Source organism: Blastomyces dermatitidis (assembly GCF_000003525.1).
Source record: "Blastomyces dermatitidis ER-3 genomic scaffold supercont1.11, whole genome shotgun sequence".
Classification (NCBI taxonomy): Eukaryota; Fungi; Ascomycota; class Eurotiomycetes; order Onygenales; family Ajellomycetaceae; genus Blastomyces; species Blastomyces dermatitidis.
In genome coordinates, this window is record NW_025544784.1 from 802,060 (window position 1) to 826,690 (window position 24,631).

Here is a 24,631-nt window from a genome sequence, read left to right on the forward strand (position 1 = left end):
CTATTAATTAATAGAGATATTACAGATATTAAGTTGTTTTAAAATAAGCTCTTTCTTACAGAAGATGAATAACAGACAGAGAATCTCTAATTAGATTAACTTTTAATAATAGAAGCTAGATCTTGATATTACAGTAATCAGTTTTAACAGATTATTTTATATTAATAAATACTTAATCTTTTTACAGCATTTGTTACAAACTCTAGAGTAATCTTATAATAACAGTTATAGTAGTATCTTAACTAAGATATTCTTAACTAAGATTGTTATATAGACATACTATTATTATTATACTAGATTATCAGAAATATGAAAAATAGTTGATTTCTCTAAGTAGAATAGTTAGAAGAAGAAAGAGAAAAGATTAGAAAAGATAAGCAGTTCTCAGAATACACAGACATACTAAGAGTTATATATATAATGTATTTATACGCGTATGAATGTGTGAATAACACGTGAGTTACATATATAAATAACTCGTGATCGCGTATATATAACAGTATTTTCTATGTTCTTATTATCTTAATATAATCTTAACACCTGTATTTCCTTCTATATAATTAACACTTAATCTGTATTTAACATCACGTAAGAACTCATTATAAGCTCTGCTTGTATATAAGTATAATAAAAGAATAATAATAATAATAATAATATATTCAATTTCATCTGAACTATACTACTCTTAAAAATCTTATTTAACTATTTTATTAAATTAGATATAAGAGTATTCTTCATATCTTCTAAGATCTTGACTACTGTATTAATTTAATAACATAGTTTTACAATTATCTCTGAAGAGATTAATTATAAGAAGATAGTTAACAGTTAATCTACAGACAGTGAAATAAAGTGATTGTATATATTATTATTATTATTATATATATTAAAATTTAGAGTATTATTAATAATAAGAGATCTTAATTAATTAAGAATTATATTATAATTAACTGAATACATTTCACAGTCAGTAAAGTCAGCTCTTACAGTATTAAATTTAAATACTTACAGTCAGACACTCTTCAGATTAGTAAGAAATTATCTATTATTATACTACTTATATCTGTAGTAAACAGTCTTATTAATAATATTTAACTGATGAATTTATATCTTAATTATCTCTTTCTAACTGTTATTTAATACTCAATTCAGTGAAACTCTTATAGTTCTTGATTTCTTTCTGTTAATTCTCTCATATAAAATAATATATAAGACTTTGAATTCTTATAACAGAGATATGATTTTTAATTTTAAATTACTTTTATATATATTAATAGCTCTTTACACCTGCTTCTCAGTGTAATTAGAAGATTTAGATATGATTATAATTAATAATGATTATTTAAAGATGAAGAATGAAGATATTGAAAATATTTTCTGTACAGTGTGATTTTTCATACACTGTGATGCACTCACTAGAGAGAGTGAGTAAGCATGACATAATTAGTATCTTAGTAGTATTCTGATGATAACATCTGTCAATTACACATTACTGAGTAGTGTTATGATAATGTTAGAAAGTTCTGTACTGTCTCAACACTATCTTAACATTTAATATTCAGTGATGTGTCACTGAATATAATGATGGAACATGTGTTACAATCAGCGACATGTGACACGGGTGGGTGGAATGGTGGATTCACGGTGTAATCACCGTAAATTAACTGTAGGCTAACTTACTGGGGCAAAAGAGCTCGGTCACCACCAGCGCACTGCTGGTAGAAGGGCCGATCAACTCCCGGGACCCCCAACATTAACCCTACGTTCTTCCCGTATGGTAGTAATCACCAACATATAGGGCATCCGGCCAACAGTCTCAATCCCGACCTGGACAGGATGACATAATCTGTCGCCAAGCCGGGGCCTCGGTTTAGCGTTCAGAGCTTGGCTTGATGGATAGAGTCATCGTCTGGCCTGCCAAAAACTTTTTATATACCCGTATACGGACATTATCATGCTATTGTGCTACCTTTCTTCTTTTCTCTCGTCTTCTGTGCGGCTGGATGCTTCCTTGTATATAAATTGATTTTATCCCCCCCCCTCCCCTCTCCGGTTTCTCCTGCGTGATTCATTGACGAACGAACAAACCCCGCGGCGAATCGGAGACACACCACCCACCCCGCTCCACACTCCGTACTCCTTTTAACAGCCATGTCACCACGAGTATGTTGTTTTCTACACCTCTTTTTGGGAAGCGGTGTCAATTGGACTACATTTCTACCATTCCAGTTGTTTTTCAAAACTCTAGGCTATCTTGGGTTTGCTGCTAACTAACTCGAATTTTGCCGTAGCCCGTCATCCAACCCACCTTAGAAGTGGTCAAAGATGTCCTCGCGCAATCAAAGGGCGCGCCGCATCCGCCCAATCTGATTCCTCTGGTGGCATCGGTGCCGGCAGATCTACTCACTCCCACTGTGGCATATTTGAAATTCTCGGCGAAGTGAGTTTTGTAGTTGGTTGGCTATTCCCCTCAGAGGAGCAACATCCTAACGGATGCCGATTACTTGTCTTGGCAGCTCGAAACTATCCTTCCTCTATGAGAGTGCTACTACGATGGAGACAATTGGGAGGTATAGCTTTGTGGGAGCCGGTATGTGCTTTGTTCCCCCTGCCGTAAAATAAATGCCAACCGAGCGCGCTTCTCATTTTTCGTTATTCCGGCTTGCTGCATTAGACCCCAAGAAAGTCCTGAAAACTGGCCCTGGCCATGGGGCCGAATGCGACCCACTCCCCGCCCTCGAAAGGGAGCTGTCCCAGTTCCGCGTCGCCACAATACCAGGCCTCGAGTTGACACCCATGGCCGGCGGAGCAATTGGCTACGTCAGCTATGACTGTGTGAGGTATTTCGAGCCCAAAACAGCACGGCCCATGAAAGATGTACTCAAGGTACCCGAGTCGCTATTCATGATGGTTGACACCATTATTGCGTTTGACCACTTTTTCCAAGTTGTCAAGGTTATCACATATGTACAAGTCCCGGAAAATGACGGAGATCTAGAAGTGGAATATACTAGGGGACAGGAAGTGATCCAACGTGCCATCGATGTACTCCTAGATCCTAAAATCCCACTTCCATCGCAACCACCGATTAAGAGGGGTCAAGAGTATACTTCTAATATTGGGCGGGCGGGGTATGAAGGCCATGTGAAGAAGTTGAAGGAACATATCATGAAAGGCGACATTTTCCAAACGGTCCCTTCGCAACGACTAGCACGCCCCACCTCTCTTCACCCATTCAACTTATTCCGACACCTGCGCACCGTGAACCCATCCCCGTACCTCTTCTACATCGACTGCGATGAATTCCAGCTCATAGGCGCCAGTCCGGAATTACTAGTCAAAGAAGAAAAAAGGCGGATAATCACGCATCCCATAGCCGGCACCGTGAAGCGGGGCGAGACACCGCAGGAGGACGCACAGCTCGCCGCAGAGCTAATCAACAGCGAAAAGGACCGCGCCGAACATGTCATGTTAGTCGACCTCGCGCGCAACGACGTCAACCGCGTCTGCGACCCGGTGACCACTCACGTCGACTGGCTCATGGTCGTGCAGAAATTCTCGCACGTGCAGCATCTGGTATCGCAGGTGTCCGGCATCCTGCGGCCGGACAAGACGCGCTTCGACGCATTCCGCTCCATCTTCCCCGCCGGCACGGTCAGTGGGGCGCCCAAGGTGCGGGCCATGGAACTGATTGCTGAGCTTGAGGGGGAGAAGCGCGGCGTGTACGCCGGGGCGGTTGGGTATTTTGGATACGATAGTGCGAGTAGGGATGGGAAGGAGATTTTTGATGGGGCGATGGATACGTGCATTGCGCTGCGGACTATGATGATGAAGGACGGGATTGCGTATTTGCAGGCGGGCGGGGGGATTGTGTTTGATTCAGATCCATACGATGAGTATATTGAGACGTTGAATAAGCTGGGGGCTAATATTCAGTGTATTAAGAGTGCGGAGGAGAGGTATATTGCGGAGGAAGGGTTGTAGGTTTCCTTGTTACATTTTACGTTTACTACTTCTTTATTTGCATGGCACTCTGCCGCAGATTTTTCGAAGATGGTGATGGCAGCCGAAATATGTGTAATCTACTCACCACATAAGACTCGTAGTGTTTCCGCATATTAAGGGAAGACGTCCATGTACCCCGTACGGTTACATAGATCCGTAACTGATAGCTAAATATATCTTTTTGTCAAACGCCCTCGATCACGTAAGCCGACGGTGCCACACAGCCTCAGCCACCTTTTCCACTTTGGGCCTAGCAAGATTCATCATCAAACCACAGTCGATATAACTCACGCAGTACAGCCCTCGCAACCACCACCGTCACCCACCATCACCTCCTCCCGGTCTCTCCTCCAAGAACCCTCGCCTTCTTACCTCCTCTCCTTGAGTGTTTCCTGATTCAAGATCGAGATCGAATATCCCTTGCTTAGGTCCGGAGAGAGATCTATTTCCCGGTGTTCATTGTCCCTAAATCTAATTTTCCCCCTCCCTCGGGAACGGCCCACACCAGTGATCAAACTACGACGGACGAACCCTTTTAAGAACCTAACCTTCGTGTTTCCCCCGTCCATACCATACCTAACCAACCACTATATCTATCTTCTACGACGACTGACGACATTCACCGCTGTCCGCTTCCGCCAGAATTCACCTTTGTTCTCATTGACGGAAAGAGGAACGAGTGGGAAAAAAAAAAAAAAAAACTAGACAACTGTTTCGATTCGAATGGTATATCTGTGTTAAAGAGCTAGGGATTGCCCCAAACTGAACATCCCCCGCCTGAGAGAACTCGCAAACGGCGAACGCTGTCCTACATCATAAACGACTATCGATTCCTTGGTTATTTGCTGAAAATTGACAGCGGTTCCTGCGCAGAAGCGAAGTTTGTCATTCCACGCCGCCTACGTCGCCACCCCTTCCTCCGCGGATATACGTAATACATTTTTGTTCTCCTAAAGAAGGACGATACAGATCTGATCTGAAGAAAACAAGCCGTGCTGTTTCTTTGAGACTGTAATTCTTTTATCTTGTTGCGCGCATCGTCCTCGGTACATACATACCCAACAGGCAACGACGGGACCGGCGCGGCAACCATCACATCATCGGGATACCCGTACATACCGAGGGACCTCTTTTGTGGTTTTTGTCATTTGTCCTTCGATTTTTCTTTTACCCCTTTTTATTAATTAATAGCCTGATTGAGAGGCTCTTCATAGCGCGACCATGTCGAAGGTTGTGAGGAGCGTGAAGAATGTCACCAAGGGATACTCGTCCGTTCAGGTCAAAGTCCGCAATGGTATGTTTCAACTATTGACTTGATATACTTGTTGATTTCTGTCGCTTCCCTTTTATTTTTTCAATTTTATTTTTTATTTTTAAATTTTTAAATTTCATGGTACTGATTTATGGTGTGCTGGTGTAGCAACGAGTAATGACCCTTGGGGCCCTACGGGGACAGAGATGGGGGAAATTGCGGCGATGACATTTCATAGGTAATCATATGCCTATACACACGTTTTACCCTTTACTCCGCGGCTAGTTTCTATTTTTAGTTATTTTACTAACGAATTGTCCGTATCACAGTCCCAGCGATTTCTACGAGATTATGGACATGTTAGATAAGCGACTGAATGACAAGGGCAAGAACTGGCGACACGTGCTCAAGTCATTGAAAGTGTTGGACTACTGTCTTCACGAAGGTTCGGAGATGGTGGTTACATGGGCCAGAAAGAATATTTACATTATCAAGACGTTGCGCGAATTCCAGTACATTGATGAGGATGGCCGTGATGTTGGACAAAATGGTTAGCTATAGGATAAACAGCTACGGACTAGGAAATGGGGAGCCTTTTTTTTGCTAACGGTTTATGTAGTACGAGTTTCCGCGAAGGAATTAACCGCCCTGATCCTTGATGAAGATCGTCTGCGAAACGAACGCTCTGATCGGAAACTCTGGAAGTCGCGTGTCAGCGGAATTGACGATGGAATACATGGGATTGCTGGTGGCAGTGAACCAGGTCGCCGCCCAAGGCGGGATCGCCCTCACCGGCAAGCTGACGAAGAGGATGCTGAATACCGCCTTGCAATCGAAGCAAGCAAGCACGAAGCTGAGGAGGAGAGGAAACGACGCCAAAGGGAGACAAACGTCGAAGCCGACGATGACGATCTTGCCAAGGCTATTAAATTGAGTAAGGAAGAAGAGGAGCTTCGAAGGCGTGAACTGGAGGAGAGTAATCCCTCTGCGCTGTTCGACGACAACACTCCCGCTGCGCCGCAACCTGCTCAGCCTCAATTAACAGGATATAACCAGGGATACCAGCAACAGCCTGCGGTAGATTGGTTTGGGAACCCAATGGACCAACAGCAACCTATGTCGACAGGCTACTTGAACAATCAATACGCGCAACCAACGGGATTCCAGCCGCAACAGACGGGTTTTACAAATGGCTATACAGGCGGCTTCCCCGCTCAACAACCCGGCTATGATCAGTTCGCGCAGCAAAATAACTTCTTGCAACCCCAAGCCACCCTCCAACCACAGCAAACTGCATTCAATAACCCCTATGGCAATGATATCTTTGGTCAGCCACAACAACAGCAACAGCAACAGCCGCAACAACAGCAATCGCAACAAGACAACAGCTTCCTCCAGCCAGGAACTCATAACCCATGGGCATCAAACCAACAACAACCAGCGGATGCGCTTAAGCCCATGCCAACGGGCTCCAATAATCCATTTGCCTCGTCATTCACACGAGCCCAAGCACAGCAGGTCCAAAAGACCGGCCCACCATCTCTCGGCACCCTCACTGAACAGCGCACCGCTCATCAATTCACCAACAACCAGCCTTCGACAAACCCCATCATGAACTTCCAGTCGTCCAGCAATACACAGCAGCAGCAGCAGCAGCAACAACAACAACAACAACTTCAAAACCCGCAGCACGCCCGTCTCAACGCCCTCCTCGCCACCGGCGACGGACAAGATACCTTCGGCAACGTCGGCGACCTCCGTATCCCTGCCCAGCACACCGCGCCCGGCGTATTCGTAAATTCTGCCGGTCAGGGTCTCGACCGTCTCCAACCAAACCAAACCGCGAACAATCCCTTTTTCAACCAGCAGTTTACAGGCGCTCCGCAGCAGCAGCAGCACCAGCGGAATAATAATCCGTTTGGAATGGGACAGCCGGGCTATGTGGCCCAGCCTCAGCAGAGTGGGAATCTGATTGACCTGTGAAGTTAGGAAGGAGGAAGGAGGAAGTTGGAGTAGGGGAAGTGGGGAGAGAGGGCTTTTATGGGTTGAAGTTTTCTTTGTTCTTATGACGATGTCCTCTTCAAACAAACGCGTTGTGTGGAGTTTGCGGGAATTTTGTAGAATTCCATGGCCGGGACACGTTGTGATTTGAAGAGCGGAGGGGAGGATTTTCATATTTCATGAAGAGCTTGTCAATTTGCGCAAGAGAGACAAGAAGTTTAGCCCTTCCACAGTTTTATTCCTTATTTTCCGTGTGCTCGGTGAAAATTGGGTCTTATATTTTGGGGCCATTTTTTGTCCCCCCCCCCCCTCTCTCTCTCTCCCCTTTTCTCCCTTTTTTTTTCTTTTTTTGTTTCTTTTTGCTATGTTTTACTTAGGTTTTTGTATCTTTTTCCATCTCTTTTGAAGAGTCCGCCCGCCCTTCTTGCCAGTTTCCTATCACACATTTATCCCCATAAGTCATACCTTTTCGTCTTTTTCTCCTTTTCTCCCTCTTTTGTTTTATGTCAGATAGCGTTTTTTTTATTACCATCTACATTAGTTAACCTACTACCTACCTGCGGCTCCAATTCCCCTCCCACCTTTTTCTCCTGCTTGTTCTTGGGCCTTTGTCTTTATTTATGTTATTTATTTTATCCATTGGCCTTTTTACGAGTGATATTAGCTGCGCGGTAACATGTTTTTCGTTTCCTCTATTTCCTTCCCTTCTTTCTCTACCTCGCTTTTCCGATTCTCGTACTCATCTAGGCCAGCGATTTCTTTTTATCCCAAACAAGAAAAGAACCGCTTACTGATAATTCTTGGCGAATAATGTCTCCAGAATTAGGAGATGGTCAGATATCCCCATGCTAAAATAAATATTGATTTATGTCCCTGCATTTCTTTTACTTTCCATCTTCCATTTTCCGTCTCTACTTCTCTTTAATTGTCATGAAAAAGAAAGGAAGAAAACAAACTGCACTTGGACTGTAAATGTCATGTACATACTTTGCATACATTCAACATGAAGCTTAATGCCCTGTACGCTTCCCACACTCCAAAAGTTGTTACATATAGGGTCCGAATTAGGGCTCAAAAAATAAACGCCATAAGCGCGAACCTTGTTTTGTGTCAGTTGATCATATCATACTGGTATTCCGCCTGGGAATCAACCATAGCAACTAACATGCCATAAAGAGGGGAGCGGGGGGGGAACAAATATTTTGTTTTCGGGAGCCGAGAATATGTACCGCTGCTGCAGTTTGTCAGTGCTTGGCTGTCAACTTTTGCGGTGATGTGATATACTACTATGTCGATGCTATGAAGCATACATACCTCCTACTACAGATTGTAGCTAAGGTCAAGTGCTGTGAGCGTCTTCTTTGAAATGGTTATTTGGATTCTTCCAGCTCTCCAGCAAGAGGGTTGGTCCATGTTTTGCCTATGGCGATCTTGTCATGCGCTGGTCGTCGTCTATGATGTGAAGCCTTTGTAGATAGAGTATTGGCTCCGTACCAAGGACGATATTCTGCCAGAGAACGGTTGGTTCGAAAATCTGTCCCTTCTTTTGCATGCTTGCTTGGTCGGTCGCCCATTCATGCACGCTCCCTGCTAACTATTCAGAAGCAGCGGTTCTTTCGCCCCGTTCTTGTGGATCTGCTTCGTGTTGTTGTTATAAATGATGCTCCAGGTCAATCTTGGCTGCTACACAGACTTGCTTAACGAACAAGCCTGTCTGTGTCCCTGACATCCATCAGACGTTGGCAGCTGTCGCTCCCCAAGAAGGATTGAATCTGAAGACATGTCTTTGGCCGGAGCAGGACTTGTGCACGATTTTCCCTGCACTCCGTATGGTCGCCACCAGCCATGAGCTTCTGTGCATTTCCCTCATTGGGCTTGGTCGTGTCTTTTTGGAGTGAACATTATAAATGGAAATGGGAAACGGGGGCTTCATAGTTCATAGTGTTAACGATAGGGCGGAGGACCAGAGAGGCCTATCCAAAAGAAGCTCTCTGAAACATCACCCTGGAAGCGGCGGGTTTTCACTGCTTGTGGGAAGTCTTCTTCTATTTTTATTTTTGTTCTATTTATTTATTTATGTAATTTTATTTTTTGTTGCTTCCTTTGCTTCCTGAGTGCTTTTCAACTCACGCTTGCGCTTGCAACATCTAGACCAACGAGGCAGACTGGTGGTGGAAACCATTCGAGTTTCTTGACCCAACCGGAGAATAAGTTTCTTCCGCCCTTTTTTAGCTTCCTATTAGCCTAGACGGCGTTTGAAGCGACGAGCAGACATCTTCCAAACTGCTGGAGAGCTAGCTTCCACAGCTCGCTCAGCATTATCGATCGGGGTTCCACGCTTCACTACTTCATACGGATGACGATGAAAAGAGTTGTCAGGAATTCCTCGAAAAGTGTTTTTGAGTTATGTGGTCGGTCAAGGAAGAAGGAAGAATCCAAAAAGTTTCAGAGCAAAAAAAAAAAAGAAGAAGAAGAAGAAGAAGAAGAAGAAGAAGAAGAAAGGAAAATAAACGATGCCGTTTTTCCCGCAAGCGAATTGGGAGCTTGTTGGCCCCGAGGTTTCTTTCTGCTCCTAGCGTTTCTTTTCTTTTCCCAAGCACCAGCAGTCTGCGCCAGTCACATCCCATCCTGAATAATAATAATCAATGGAATGGAGTTCCTCCACCCTCACGAGCAGCGTTCAGCACTAATCCTAATCAACACTGATATCTCCTTTTTAAGTTGAGCTACTCCATCACTCTTACGAACAGGATTCTGAGGCTGGCCGCTGTGACCAGTGAGCCGCAGCGTGATACGAGATTTCGGGTTTCACTCAAATGACGATGCTCGATTTATCCCAAATGGTTTCTCCACAACTCGGAAGAAGCGAGTTCTGTGCAGTCAGAGCCCCGGCCATCAGAGAACAACCATGGAGCTGCTTCTGGGACCTCGTAAGAGCGCAGAATGCCTGACTCGTCGAAAAGCATTTTCGATCCAATCAAGCCAGATTTGCAGGTCGCTTGTGGAGTCTATGAGAACTCAATACGAGCCGCACCTTGAGCCTCACTATTATTATTATAATGATTCTGCTGAGGATGAGAAAAGGGGTTTGCTCTTCACGCGCCGTGGCGTGCGAGAGGGCTTGCGAAGTGTGCTTGTGAAAGCATATATATATAACTAGAGCAAAGTCTCTTTCTTTCCTCTAGTTAGCGAACGATTCCACTTCCATCACATCTTTGATCAACTGACCCCTCGTCCTTCATTCTTTTAAATCGAACTTGCTCGCTGTTCTTTTTATATCCTTCACTTCAATAAAGATAGTTACCCCATCATTTTACGCTCATATAACTACACTTTTTTTTTCTTTTTTTAATTTCCATAAACCTTTCGCGTTAATATACCTCCAACAATATGTCTGGCCCCGAAACAACTGGCAGCTCTAACTGGGGAAGCTCGCTCTGGGACTGCTTCAACCCCATTGATACATGTATGTGGGAACCTTCATCGCCAGATAAAAGAGACGCCCATTTGCGAGCATGGAACGCTGACAGAGCGGGCCGGATCTCTAGGTTTAATGGGATGGTGCTGTCCATGCGTCCTCTTCGGCAAGACCCAGGCTCGCCTGGATGACCCCAGCCTGGCCAACTTCAGCCCAATCAACGATAATGTAAGCTGAACAAACGAACGCACCTCTTCCATCACTCTCTTGACTTTCGAGAGGGACTACGCATTTTGCTCAGCACGGAGAGCCCAAAACCTTGTTATACTAATTTGGGCCAAAATTATAGTGTCTTATCTTTTGCGGCATGAACTGCTTCGCCGTCGCATGGCTCCTCCTTGTAAAGAGGCGCACCGAGCTGCGCGAGAAGTACGGCATCACCCAAACCCATCTGGAGAAGTTCCTGAAATGGGAACCTGGCACCATCAAGGCCAAGCACAACTATGAAGAGTCCCTGGTCCAGGACTGCCTTGCCTCCTTTTTCTGTCCTTGCTGCGTTGTTGTCCAGCAGGAGAAAGAGGTGCTTGCTCGACAGGCTGCTGGGCAGACTGGTTATCAGAAGCCCCAAGCTATGGCTTACCCTCCAGCCTAGGCGATGGGGATGCTACGGTAAGGGGGAAAGTTGATACACCATGGGTGAGGAAATGGGTGTTATGAGAAATAATGGATATTATTTGATCAAACAAATTAAATTTCATACGGGTTATTGGGGCTGGTTGGATATAAGCGGACTTGATGCAAATTTTGTCGATTTCCCGCGCATTCTCTCTCTCATTTCATATTTTCCCTTTGTTATAACTTTTTGTCACTAGAATAATACCCTGCTAAAAAGTGTTCACTTCAATTAGATTCCTTTCATTTTTATTTTTATTTATATTTATTTTATTTTTTTGTTAGAATTCCCGCTTCAAATCCCCCCTAACAAGAAGATCAACCGAGGAACAGGTCGGATTTTCTCAAAAAACCCTCCCCCCCTTTTTATTATTTTATATATTCACCTCTCACCCCCTGTCATTTCCACACAACAAGCAAAAGCTAAGAAAAGAGCCTCACACGACAGTTAACTACTAACTTTTTGTCCCCGCCCAAAATCCTTGTCCCGTCAGCCTGCTAGTCCGTAGTTACAGTCTCTTTCAGAGCCCCAGTCTAGTCTGCTAGCTCGCTCAATAGCTTGACACGAACACGAGCCAAACCTTGAGCTTTTCTCGCTCTGAGGAGTATCCGATTTCCAAACCCACCACCCTCCGACCTACTACTATGTAATGATGTACATGCACATTACTACATGTATGTACATACGTAACTCAACCCATCGGCGTGACGGCGTCTGCTAGGCTCCGTCCGTTTTGCTGACATGATTATTTATTTATTGACATTCCTTGCTTGAGCTGCTTTTGACTGGCCGACACTTTCAAAATTTGTGCCGAAACTGCACGAGTAGAAAGCTTGTAGATATAAAATCGGGCTTCTGAGGATGGGTGGTCCCAAGCATGTAGTAGCGAGCAATGCCGCCGGGCCTGGGAGGGAATGACACCCCTTATTAAAGATGTGAGTGAGGACATGATACTTTTTTTCTTTTTTTCTTTTTTTCTTTCTTTTTCTTTTTCTTTTCTTTTTTTTTAGCTGTACGCAGCAGATGAAAGCTACTTTTCTTCCCCGGGTTCAATTAAGGCAGAGAGACATAGATACATAGTTTGGGAAGAAATCGTATGATAACCAACCCACCGTACATGTATGTACGTCGTTTCCCCTACAACGTCTCCTCTATCTATTGAACATGGTTCTCAAGCCATGAACGTTGCAGAGTAAACTAACTAGAATAATCGTCAGGGAACAGAGGACATGGTTATCAATTACATAGGAGCCTCCCCTACGGTCCGATGACAGTCAGACACTCTTGCTCCGCTTAAACAGTCGACCAATACTTTTGGAAGTGGGGAATTGAGGTAGGTGTTACTTCACTGCATAATAAAGCTTTAGAAGATAGCTTGGATTCATTAGTTATCAAGTTTTAACAGGGAGATTGAAGACATAGTATTGGAAAATGTATTGGATATATTCATAGGCGGATGGATCTGGATAGAAAGAAGTGGATAGACGCCTCTTTGCTGCAGGCTGCGCTTGACGATTGAAGACACAGAAGAATGCTGAGCAAAGGAAAAAAAAAAAAAAGGAAGAGAGGGAGGGGGGGGAAGAGTTGGGAAATGGCGGAGTGTATATATGGAGCGCAAAGGGGACTAGAAGAAGAAAGCGTGAGAAAATAGAAAATGTAAAATAAAAGGAAAGCCCTAAGTCTCATTCTGTCGTCGGATTTAATTTAATGCCTCTTTTCTTCCCCTCCCCCCCCTTTCGCCCTCGTCATGTCGGTTTAATTAGTTCAAAAATGGTTCCTCCGCTCTCGATCATCAGTATCGAGAGACGGGCGCTGTCAGTTTCTAGGTGTTCATGACGCAAACACCCTCACATTCAAATCTACACTCCCCGTCGCAATCACACAGCGGATTCCCAACTTCGCCCCCCCACCAGGATCCTCCTTCTTGCTCCCGGGTATAATCCCATTTACACCAGATAAGGCAAGGGAACCACCGCCATTAATATCCCCATTCACCCCCATGCCACCAGCGTCTTTAATAATATTCGGCGCCCACCGTATACAAGTTACGAACGCGTGCGCATCCGTTACTACGCGCACGCATTTGAACTCCTGGCTCAGATCCCAGCAGCGGATAGTCTTATCATCGCTGACGGAGAGGAGATATTTACCGCCCGGGTGGAAAACGAGGGCCCGGACCCAGTTGTCGTGCCCGATGAGGGTTTTGATCAAAGTGCCGCGAGAATCCCAGACGCGGATTGTTTTGTCGCGGGAGCCTGTGGCGACGTATTCGGCAGATGAGGAGGGTGGAGGTGGTTTTTTAAGTCCCGCCAGGGCTGCTAGATATGGGTAGGTGGTCGGCGGGGCTAAGGCGACGCATTCGATGAAGTGTTCATGGCCTAGGAATGTGGATTTTGTTTCACCCGATGAGACATCCCAGAGACGGGCGACTCGGTCGTCTCCAGCAGAGAATAGGAACCGGCCATCTGGCGAGGGTACAACATCTCGAACCCACTCTACGTGCCCATGCAGCGTCCTAACGCAGTAGCCAGTGGTTACATCCCAGATGCGGAGGGTCTTGTCACGCGAAGCGGAGACCAGCAGATTTCCTGATAAGGGGGAGCCAGCTGCGCCTGACGGGATAAATCGTACGGCAGAAACAGAGTGGTCATGTCCAGGGAGTGTGCGGATATTCTTATATTCGTCGGAAGGATCCCACAGTTTTATCGTGAGATCTGATGAGCATGAGGCCAGCAAAGTGCCTCCATGGGGACCTCCATAATCCACATCTACAACGGCTCTTGTATGACCCTTGATGGTGCGCTCAAGCTCACCCAGCTCCCAATCCCATATTTTAATAGTTGTGTCTTCGGACCCTGATGCAAGTGATGAGAAAACAGGATGAAACGCGACGCTGGTCACTGGGTTGCGGTGGGATTCCAACCGATGCCGGGCGGGGGCACGGGGTAGCCAGGAGACAGGATCTTGGTTCCTTCGGGAGAGAGATGTGGGAGTAGCAGAGTCAAGTTCAGATTGAAGGGCAGAATTTCGTGCTTCCAGATCCATAATCTGTAGATATACAACACGATCTTATCAGTGCATTGAAATACAATGGTAGCTATGTATGTACGAGTGTTGCGGCTGCTGTTTCGAGCTCACCTTTTTCTGTAACCGCACTACACTTGTCCACTTCTTCTCCAAAAGTCCTTCATATTTTTTAGCGGTGGAATCGTCCAGTTGGACGCTATCCGCGATCTCTTCCCGCAACGCTGCAGCACTCTTTGGTAACTTGGCGGAGAGGAAGTATGCGATGATAGATTTGTGGCTGCGACATTTTTATCCGTTAAATTAGAAGACAGCTATCAAATAGATATTGGGAAACTGTTCGATTACAAACGCACAGCTCTTCCGCTTGCCGCGGAGTCAGTAATTGGCTCATTGCTGCTTGTATATTTGGCGACTTTTTTGATTCATAGGGGTCTTCCCAGGCGCCCCCTCCACAGCCACCCAACAAGGCCTTGCCCGCCGAACCTGTCCGAGAATAGTATTTAATGTATTAAAAATGAGGATATGTTCGACACTAGTGATGGTCAGGGAACAAGACAGTGTTGGGCTTCGCAGGAGGGTATCGGCGGGCAGCAATATAGCTGGATAGATATATGCAGGTGAAAGCAGTGGTGGCGGGTGGGTGGGTGATGGATTGATGGCGATACCGTTGATTATGAATGAAGGCCCCTCCAGGAGGATAAGATCTAGCTATTTAAAACACAGACACATGGTTCAGCAGAGACGTCGTGGCAGCACACAGAAGAATATCGAGATAGATGGATATTTAAGAGTCCGGCGATGAGCCATGTTGTTGCAGTGTTTGGAGTGTTTGGCACCAGTTCCTGGCCTGGGTGGTTGCCAGAAGAGGAATGGCCGGGTCGCCGCTTTATTAGGCGCCATTTGGGAATTAGTTGTACAGAGTATTGTAAATGTATACCTAGGTAAGGTCCTCTGCTGAAAGTACACGGACAGTGGAAACAAAAAGAAGAACAATATAGTCTCTGCACACTATATATCCGTTAATAAGTTGTCAAAGGGACTAAAGAATGGCTATGTGGTTAATTTGTTGCTCGGTATGCTTTTGTTGTTGTTGTTGTCTTTGTTTCTGTTGGAAAATTTGCAGGCGTATGTTTGAATTAACTAGTTAGTTAAGTTACTCATCCAGAGCAGAACAGAAGTAGATCGCATCCTTTGCCCTTAAAAACAGAATTCGCGGCGAACTGCAGTAAACTGTAACTAGTCTCAAGGCTTGAGCTCTGTATTCCGTATGAGCGTACTCTAATTCAACGCGAGATGGATTTTTCATATTCCCGTCACTCATCCTTCCCAATGTGCAGATGGGGATGGATCTATGGTGAAGTTTGAGAGCAAAAGCAGCGCCAGACACAGGTCACGTGGATGCCCAATCACCACGGCGATTGTTCAATGTTGACGTTTGCCCTGTGTTTTTGCTCAATTCCAAACCTTATCACAGCTCCAAATTCCATAAATTCCAAATCTCCTTCACCAGGTGCAAGACAAGCTCGATACTGTCTTGTTTCCTCCGGTTAACGTCTCTTCCACAATACTTGCATCAAGCTTTGTTTATTCGTGGTGTTGCGTCTGCCGACTTCCTGCATTCTACCAAACTCCCGCAACTACAAACAGATACCTAAACCACCAGCGACTCCCTCGTCTTTTGATCCGGTTTATTAATTTTTGCGACACTATTTCTGACCCCATAAGGTACTTTTCACTTATCGCGAGTATCGCTTTCCCCTTTCCTCTCAGGATGTTGCGCTGCTGTGTCATCCCATCGTGGTGGGGCCGTTGGGCATCAGCGGAAAAATTACAAGGAACAGTGGATTCGTGCGGACGCTAAATAGTTGAAGAGCGTAGGGAAGCAAATTTGGCGACGAGTGTTGCGATTACAGCCTCGCAAAATGGCTGAACAAGAAGAGGACTTTAGTTCCTTGCCTTTACCAGATAGATTTGCTCATAAGGTTAGCCCTGTGATTTTTCGCTTCTATATTCCCCAACCACCCCGCAATTGACCTGTTATTGATGTTGACGTATAAATATATATCAAACCATAGAATTGGAAAGTGAGAAAAGGAGGATATGAAGATGCTACAAAACAATTCGAGGTTTCACCGGACGAATCAGATCCCGTATTTCGACCGTTCCTACAAGACCCGGGATTGTGGAAGGGTGCTGTCGCCGATTCGAACGTAGCAGCACAGCAAGAAGGTCTAAATGCGTACTGCGCCTTTCTAAAATATTCAGGTGTTCAAGGATGCACGAGGTACGCATACATCGCTGATACAAGCGGGTTGGCCTGCGACCTAGGTTTACAGGCGGGGAAAGTACACTGACACTGTTGTAACTAGGACTCGGGGAACGACGATTGCCGCCATTGCGGAAAAGGGCTTACCATCAACCCGACCTGCAGCGAAGGCCAGCGCACTAGAGGCTATTCTACTTTGCATAGAACTAGATAGACCTGAACCCGTTATTGAGGATCTCGTGGCGGCGCTCTCACATAAACTCCCCAAGGTCATTGCACCGGCCCTCGCCGCATTGACAGCCGCATTTCACAATTACGGCTGCAAAGTTATTGAGCCAAAACTGGTGTTAAAAACGCTACCAAAAGTTTTCGGCCATGCGGATAAGAATGTTCGAGCAGAAGCGACAAATCTCACTGCAGAACTGTACAGATGGCTCAAAGATGCTATGAAGCCGCTATTCTGGGGAGAATTAAAACCCGTGCAACAACAAGATTTGGAAAAATTATTCGAAGCCATCAAACAGGAGCCTGCACCAAAACAAGAGCGATTTACGCGAGCACAGCAAGAAGCGATGGCAGCAGCCAGTAGTCAGGCTGGCGGGGACGGAGATGGCGCTGCAGCAGATGGGGGCGAAGACGACGGTGATGCAGAGATTGATGTTTTCGATCTTGCAGAACCCGTCGACGTTTTATCTCAGGCGCCAAAGGACTTACACGAGAAATTAGCGTCGACGAAATGGAAGGATCGTAAAGAAGCCCTCGACGCACTCTTTGCCGCAGCGAATGTCCCTAGGATCAAAGACGGGCAGTTTGACGAAATGATGCGTGCGCTGGCAAAATGCATGAAGGACGCAAATGTAGCTGTTGTCACCGTGGCCGCCAATACCATTGAAGTTCTTGCCAAAGGCTTACGCAAGAGCTTCTCTAAGTACAAGCCTGTTATTCTGGCTCCCATTATGGAACGGCTAAAGGAGAAAAAACAGTCGGTTGCTGATGCGCTGGGCCACGCCTTGGATGCAGTCTTTGCCGCTACAAGCCTTTCAGATTGTCTCGAAGATGTGTTAGAATTTCTTAAGCACAAAAATCCACAAGTCAAACAGGAAACTCTGAAGTTTTTGATTCGATGTTTGAGAACAACTAGGGAGGTTCCCTCGAAACCAGAAACAAAGTCGATAGCAGACGCTGCTACAAAGCTGCTGACAGAATCTAGCGAAGCTACTCGATCCGGCGGTGCCGAGATTCTAGGAACCTTGATGAAGATCATAGGTGAAAGGGCGATGAATCCCTATTTGGATGGCTTGGACGATATTCGGAAAGCAAAGATAAAGGAATTTTTTGATACGGCAGAAGTTAAAGCTAAAGAACGTCCTAAGCCTATCGTTGGACCTCCCAAAGGTCTGGTTGTTCCGGGAGGAGCAAAGAAGCCCATTGCCAAAAGGCCGGCAGCTGCAGTTAAGAAACCAGCACCCGCTCCGGCGGCCCCTGACGAACCTACACCAGCACCGCCTACCGCCAAGAAGGCGATACCATCCAAACTCGGCCTTCCTAAGGCTGGGGGTGCGGCCACTCCTGGATCAGGGCTTAAGCTTCAAAGAAAGCTAGCTGGACCGGGAGGTGCGCCTGCATCTCCGCGAAGGGTAGTCTCACCACCTTTTGAGGAAAACCCAGCTCCTACTGCCCCCGCCGCTGCCCCTACAGGTTCTAAATTCGGCATGGGTAATCGTGGCTTGGCTGGGCGTTCTCTGGGGAGACCAGCACCTCCAAGTTCTGAGCCTGCAGCTCCGCCTCCTACTTCCATAAGCTCTGGGATGGCGGCAATTGAGCGGGCCGAATTAGAAGAGCTTCGCCTTGAGAAAGAGAGATACTCACGGATGGTAGAAAATTTGCAATCTGAGCGAACGAAGCTTCTATCTGAAATAAACGAACTTCAAAATCAAAACGCACAGCTGATTGAAGATCACACGAGAGATGTGCTGAGTGTCAAAGCCAAAGAAACTCAACTGGTTCGAGCCAGGAGCGATGCAGAAGCGGCAGAACAAAATGTCCAGAAACAGCAGAGAGAAATTGAGCGGTTGAAGCGGGAGCTGGCTCGGGCTGTGCGCGCCAGCGCAGTTAGCCCCCCAGCTACGATTCCTAATATGGGCCTGAATATGGGCATCACAGATGGCGGAATATATCAGGACAGCGCAAACAATAATCACAACAACATGAACGGTCCACCATCTCGCTCTGCTCTGCATTTCGGCTCACGGTTCGAAAGCGCACGGCCTAGAAGCTTCATGTCCGCCAGCCCCAGCGAGGAGAAAGAGAACAATAACGGTCTCGAATCCCCAGGTCTTAGCGGTGCAGGTGGGTACGCGGGGCGGAGGAAAATCAGTCCACCCGTTGGCTCGTCGTACTCTTCAGGTAGAGGAAGTCCGGCGAGGATGTCGGCTGGTGGTCGAACGGGGTCCAGCGGGGATGGCCTGCCCGCGTCCACATCTACTTCACAGGGTGGCGGTGAACCCGCGGAGAATTGGAAGCGGGCTGCTGAAGTTACTAGCCAGCTGAAAGCGAGGATTGAACAAATGAAGGTAAAGAACAGCACTCGACACACTTCCCGACTTCCCTTCCAGCTTTATGCACAGTGATATATATACATCGCCGTAAAAGAGGCCTAAAAATATCATTACCGTTTGGCTAACGTTCCTGTTACTGTAATTTAGGCACGGCAAGGTCTTTCTCGGCCTGCACCTTCTTAGTCCACTCCCATAACCCCACTCACTCCCCGTCATTCTGAGGAGTTGAGAACGCATTTCGCCAGTGGATTGTTTAACTTTATATAATACCCCCTTCTCCTACCAACACCACACCACTTTTTCGTGTCTGATGATTGTCCCTTTTTCATTTCAGCCACCCTCTGCGCGGTTTGCTTCTTTATACTGTTTCCATGTCCCTTTCGTGGACATTTTGTCAATACTCAATACCCCAAATAAAATCAACTTCGAACCCTCCTGGATTTTATAATTCTCTTATTCTTTCTACTTATTTTTTCTACTTATTTTTCTTTCGTTTTCCCTTTTCCCTTTTCCCTTTCTATATCTTTTCTTTTATTGTCGCTATTCTCTTTTCGGCTCGGTAGCTACGCAGGAATTTTGAAGGTAGACAGGCGTATGAAAAGGAGGGAGGGTGACAACAAACAACAGGGAATCAAAAATGATTTTTATCTATAATACAAAACCCACCCCACACTCACCTCACCCACCCACTTTCTCACTTATACACACTCACTTTTGTTTACAGATTGGACGTGTCTGATTTTTTTTTAATTTCTTTCCGGGAGGTCGGTCGGCCATCCTTGCCTTGATTTTTATTGATTTGTTGATTCTCCTTCCATATCACTTTTGTTTCTTCTCTTTAAAAATCTTTTCTCATTAGGGCAGCCTTTCTTTCTCACCGGTCTCTACTCAACCCCCCCCCCCCTTTTTCCTTCCAGCTAGATCAACCGCGCTTTAACCACTGTTTATATACTCCTGGCTCCTCTTTTTATTTTTCCTTTTAATTATTACATATCTTATCTAATTTGAATGATGCAATGCATCAATGCACTAAGCACTGTTCTACTCTCCCCCCCCCCCCACAGTTCCCCGCCCATTTCCCCCTCTTCGGCGACACTAGAGCCCTGTTCGCTTGTGTTACAAGATATCATTAAGTCGTATTTATGATTATTCTTACGATAATATTTATTATTTCTTTTTACAATTTGCTGATGTGAGATAAGGAGCGGGGAGTAGGGCCGCGGGGGAGGAGGTGATGTATGGATATAGATTGATAATAATAAGGTACAGTACAAGGATGTGCAGCGTGGAAAAGCTGGATTTTGTATATTTTTCTTGTAAATTTCTTTTTGATTTTGATATTGATTGACACATTTTATATTGCTACACGCTATCTTGGAGTGATGGAAACGGCTTAGGGTTTTCTTTCAACTCTTGCTTGTCTGGTGAGTGGTGGCCAGGAGAGAGAGAACATGGCAGGGTGAGTGAGTACCCATGCTACAGAGGTGTGTTCGGGAGAGCAGGCAGCGGTAGAGCAGAAGGGTGTATTTCATTCAGGTGGGACGAGTTTATAACTATATGCACGGGTGCAGTACCCGTACGCTCTGGCCTGCTGTGCTGTGATGATTTTCTCCAACGTGCTGGGGTGGGTAGGGATAGAAGAGGGGGGAGAAAGCTAAAGGGAAGGTTGATGTTTCCACATGGTGGTATAGAAATGATGGCATGAGTTTACAGGTTTCTAGGTGGATTCGATCGATTTACTACACTGGTTAAACGAGGCGAGACCATCAATTCTGCGGACGGGGACAGCAGGGTTAGATTGGATTGGAAGCCAAGGGCGATGAGGAATGGGTCACTTGCTTCAAAACATCTTGAAATTATCTTGGTTGGTAATCCAAAGAATAGGGGGGTATATGCCGATCATACATGCAATAACAAGGAAAAAAGCACTAGAAGACAAGGAAAATGGCCAAGGGGACGCGCATGGATTGTACCGTTCGATTGAGAAGTTAGCTATGTGAAGCTTTTGTGTGTATTTCTTACTCTTCCAGGTCTAGCTACGGTTGTGGTTATTCCCGTTCGCCATGCTTCCATCGAAAGATTGTCACCAGAAGGCCGAAAACAACAAAGGGCTGAAAAGAGAGAGAAAGAAACGCCTCCAGATTCCAGAAGCCAACTCCGAACCGAAACAACAGTTGTGGTATTTCATTTTGTATGTTTATCGTAACATTGTTTTTTTTTTGTTCTTGGGGGGTCATTGATTGGAATAAAAATGGGTGCTGGGAAAGATTATTTTAAATCTTAATGGCGTTTTCGATGGCCTTGCGCTTCTTGACTTGTTTGGCAACGGCCTTGGCACCCATGATACCACCACCCCATCGGCGCTTGCTCTCCTCGTATTTGTCGCTGTAACCCTCCTTGATGGCGGAGACGAGCTTAGAGAGCTCCGTCTTGTCCTCGGCGCGGACCTCGGTCAGAGCAAGGACGGCAGCAGTCTGTTTTGACAGAAAATATTAGTACCGGCGAAATTATATTGTTTCGTTTGATGTGTTAAGAAGCTGGCCTACCTTCTTGTGGACGACAGTTCCAAGTCTGGCCTTGCCCTTGATGATGGCGTAGGGGACGCCCATCTTGCGGCAGAGGGCGGGGAGGAAAACAACAAGTTCAATCGGATCGACATCGTTGGGGATGAGGACGAGGGAAGCCTTCTTGTTCTCGATCAGGCCAACAACGTGGTTGAGACCGTACTTGACGGCATAAGGCTTCTTGCTGACGTCCTCCTTCTTCTGGCCAGCCTCAACAGCGGTGGCCTCCTTGTGTAGACGCTCCTTCTTCTCAGCCTTCGACTCTGGGCGGTACTTGTTGAGGAGCTTGAAGGCTTGAGCGGCGGTGTTGCGGTCCAATGTATTCTGGAATTGGGCGATCGCAGGGGGAACCTTGAGGCGGAGGTTCAAAATTTTCTTCTGGCGCTGGAGGCGGACATACTCGGGCCACTTCACCATGCGCGAGAGGTTGCGCTTGGGCTGGATGTCTTGGCCAATGCCGAAGTTGCGGGGTCGCTTCTCAAGAAGAGGGTTCTACAATTTGGTTCAATTGAGTTAGAAACGAATGTATAGTTACTCGGATTCCGCTCGACTAGGCAAATAGCGATGAGCTTGATGGGGAGGAAGAAATTTTTACATACCTTGGGAGCCTTCTTAGCACCAGCCTTCCCCTGGGGGAAGGGGGCGGCAGCAACTTTCTTTCCCTTGGGAGGCTATCATTGAGAAAAGAAGACCATCAGCGAATCTTGTTCACCAGATACTACATCTTCTTTGAACTCTAGAGAGACCACGAGCTTCGCATTTCTGCTCTGCTCATCGACTCAAGCCATGTCATCGCCATTCCACACCATTCTCTCGCAGAGAGTCTGGATGTTGGAGTGACGGAAAAATTACTTCACTGAGCTTGCAATGCCTGTCCGGACAATCAAGTCAAGACACTACAGAGGCCCAAGAAGGGTTCACATATCATGTAGGAAGTTGAGATCTTACCATTTTGTCGGTGTTGTCGTGAATTCGTTGGTTGACGGGGACAAGGAGAGGAATGAAGAAGAGAAGAATCAAACTCAAGATGAAGTCGAAGCTGATGTGCATAGCTCGGTTGGGCTTAGCGCTGGAAAATTAAGCGAGGGTTGCCCTAATCACGTTATTAACTTTGCGGGATGACTAAGCATGACATCGCCCAGCTCCGAATCGCGGTTGGAGCAGGTACGGTACGGATTACGGGGTAGGTACAAGCGAAGTAGTCGAATTTAATACTGCATCTCCAATTTAAGATACGTGGAAGGAATAAAGTATGTTCATGTAAAGATCGGCCGCGAAGTGTAAGAGAACTAAACGAAGCAATATATCCCATAAACACCAGTTGACCCATGATCTACCCATCCAAACGCCCATCGTGCACGCTCTGTGTCCAAAATACCAATCCACAGCACATGCAGCAAGAAACATGAAACGCAGAAACATCTACATGAGTGAAAAGACCTCGCCTCCATGTCATCTCCAAGGCACCCCTAGCCCTGGAATGCCCGCCCTTCCAATCGCCCCGCTCCCAGCCTCAACGGCCCTCCGCTTCCCCTTCGACCCCTCCTGACTTTTCACACCCTGCACGATCCGCTCAAGATTCGTCTCCACCACAACCCCGCCAACAATCATTTCGCCAAGCACAGCGTGCATGGTCTCGAATCCGAATATCAGGTCCAACTCGCACACGTTCTCGAACAGGCGGTCCAGCGCTTCGACGACGACTTGGATCAGGTCGATGAGGGCTAGAGGCGATTCCGTCGAGGTGGATATTAGGATGAATGATAAGGTGGCATATGTTCGGTAGGTGATTTGGGTGGGGGCGTCGGAGAAACTGGTGTTGGAGGTGTTGGAGCTGGCGCCCTCGGCGAGGAGCGGGGGAAGTGGGAGGAAGTTGCAGGCGGAAGAGGGGCGTTGGGAGACGAGGTTGTATATTTGAGCGATGAGGGATTGTTGTGTTTGGGTGTCCTAGTTGAAACAGGGTGGGGTGTTAGACTTCAAGATACCTAAAGGATGTTGAAGTGCCACAGGGGTGACGTTGGCAGGATGGCCTGGCATACCAGTTGTGTATAGAATTTGGTCAGTCGTGGCTGACCACTATTATTAAAGACCAACACGGCATTGATCATGATGTTTGTCAGGGTGTTCCAACGTCCTAACACAGTGGTGGTATTTGGGAAGAGGATATAGATCGAAGACAAGCGGGTTGTTGCGATGATTAGCTCATGACGGAATTGCACTGGAATGGGTCGCGTTTGCAGAGTTTGTTTCCAGACCGGCAAAATAATAATCCGACCACCCAGAGCTTGCCCAAACCTTCTCCTTCTTCTTATCAATCGCATCCCGAACGAACGAGGAAAGATTAGGGGCTTTAACTAGAATTAGATAGTTTTGGTGCTATTGTTTAGTGCTTTTAATTAGGAAAGCTAGTTAAGCAGCTAGCAGGGTGACAGCCCCCTACAGCGTACGGAGAATTAATTATTATTATTATTAATAACCCCTGGGATGGGCTGTATCAAGTGTCTGTATGTGAATGTTTGAAAAGTTGATATCATCGAGCTGTTGAAAATCTCAGGTAGATAATCATTGTCTCAGACTATGTACATACATTTTTAATTGAAGAATAATAATTAGTTAGTAATAATAATAATTATCAATCGAAAAGGCTTCGCATTTCGGAAAATGCCAACGTTCTTCCAGTCTTTCACCGGCGTCTACGCTGGTATACCCGGCATTTTTGTTAGGGCCCCCCTAATATTTTAGTTGCATACTAACCATACTTATGGGGGTATATGTGGCATTCTCATGTTTGAAGACAACATTCTCTCCATGAGATGAGATATCAGATGAAGGGCCTGTTCGGTGCGTCCGTACTTTTTGAACGCAAT

At 46.1% G+C, this 24,631-nt stretch overlaps 6 protein-coding genes across 7 annotated transcripts; 4 read left to right on the plus strand and 2 right to left on the minus strand.

Moving 5' to 3' along the window:
- The first annotated feature begins 1,677 nt into the window (after positions 1-1,677).
- Positions 1,678-4,245, plus strand: BDCG_08405 (anthranilate synthase component 1). The gene is made up of 4 exons (XM_045424183.1): positions 1,678-2,163; positions 2,292-2,440; positions 2,517-2,590; positions 2,675-4,245. Exons 1-4 carry the CDS (start codon positions 2,152-2,154, stop codon positions 3,982-3,984), a joined length of 1,545 nt encoding a protein of 514 aa, XP_045272955.1. The 5' UTR covers positions 1,678-2,151; the 3' UTR covers positions 3,985-4,245.
- Positions 4,246-4,269: 24 nt separating this feature from the next.
- Positions 4,270-9,281, plus strand: BDCG_08406 (EH domain binding protein epsin 2). The gene is made up of 5 exons (XM_045424184.1): positions 4,270-5,299; positions 5,426-5,495; positions 5,587-5,807; positions 5,877-8,778; positions 8,867-9,281. The coding sequence occupies exons 1-4, from the start codon at positions 5,227-5,229 to the stop codon at positions 7,238-7,240; spliced, it is 1,728 nt and encodes a 575-aa protein (XP_045272956.1). The 5' UTR covers positions 4,270-5,226; the 3' UTR covers positions 7,241-8,778; positions 8,867-9,281.
- A 58-nt stretch (positions 9,282-9,339) lies between these two features.
- BDCG_08408 (uncharacterized protein) lies at positions 9,340-11,902 on the plus strand. The gene is made up of 3 exons (XM_045424185.1): positions 9,340-10,724; positions 10,807-10,904; positions 11,026-11,902. Exons 1-3 carry the CDS (start codon positions 10,649-10,651, stop codon positions 11,326-11,328), a joined length of 477 nt encoding a protein of 158 aa, XP_045272957.1. The 5' UTR covers positions 9,340-10,648; the 3' UTR covers positions 11,329-11,902.
- Positions 11,903-12,326: 424 nt separating this feature from the next.
- BDCG_08409 (nuclear distribution protein PAC1) lies at positions 12,327-15,688 on the minus strand. The gene is made up of 3 exons (XM_045424186.1): positions 14,730-15,688; positions 14,488-14,653; positions 12,327-14,397 (listed from the first exon to the last, which is right to left on the minus strand). Exons 1-3 carry the CDS (start codon positions 14,765-14,767, stop codon positions 13,180-13,182), a joined length of 1,422 nt encoding a protein of 473 aa, XP_045272958.1. The 5' UTR covers positions 14,768-15,688; the 3' UTR covers positions 12,327-13,179.
- A 40-nt stretch (positions 15,689-15,728) lies between these two features.
- BDCG_08410 lies at positions 15,729-20,707 on the plus strand. 2 transcript variants are annotated; one of them, XM_045424187.1, is made up of 5 exons: positions 15,729-16,101; positions 16,248-16,358; positions 16,452-16,660; positions 16,746-19,215; positions 19,348-20,707. In XM_045424187.1, the coding sequence occupies exons 2-5, from the start codon at positions 16,299-16,301 to the stop codon at positions 19,381-19,383; spliced, it is 2,775 nt and encodes a 924-aa protein (XP_045272959.1). In that variant the 5' UTR covers positions 15,729-16,101; positions 16,248-16,298; the 3' UTR covers positions 19,384-20,707. The 2 variants fall into 2 exon arrangements, with proteins under 2 accessions (XP_045272959.1, XP_045282542.1); XM_045424188.1 differs by having other exon boundaries at positions 15,827-16,101; positions 16,255-16,358; positions 19,348-20,306.
- A 766-nt stretch (positions 20,708-21,473) lies between these two features.
- BDCG_17788 (uncharacterized protein) lies at positions 21,474-23,872 on the minus strand (the record flags this gene model as incomplete). The annotated part of the gene is made up of 6 exons (XM_045426852.1): positions 21,474-21,674; positions 21,747-22,256; positions 22,364-22,435; positions 22,713-22,826; positions 23,232-23,711; positions 23,804-23,872. 6 exons carry the CDS (start codon positions 23,870-23,872, stop codon positions 21,474-21,476), a joined length of 1,446 nt encoding a protein of 481 aa, XP_045282543.1.
- Positions 23,873-24,631: the final 759 nt, after the last annotated feature.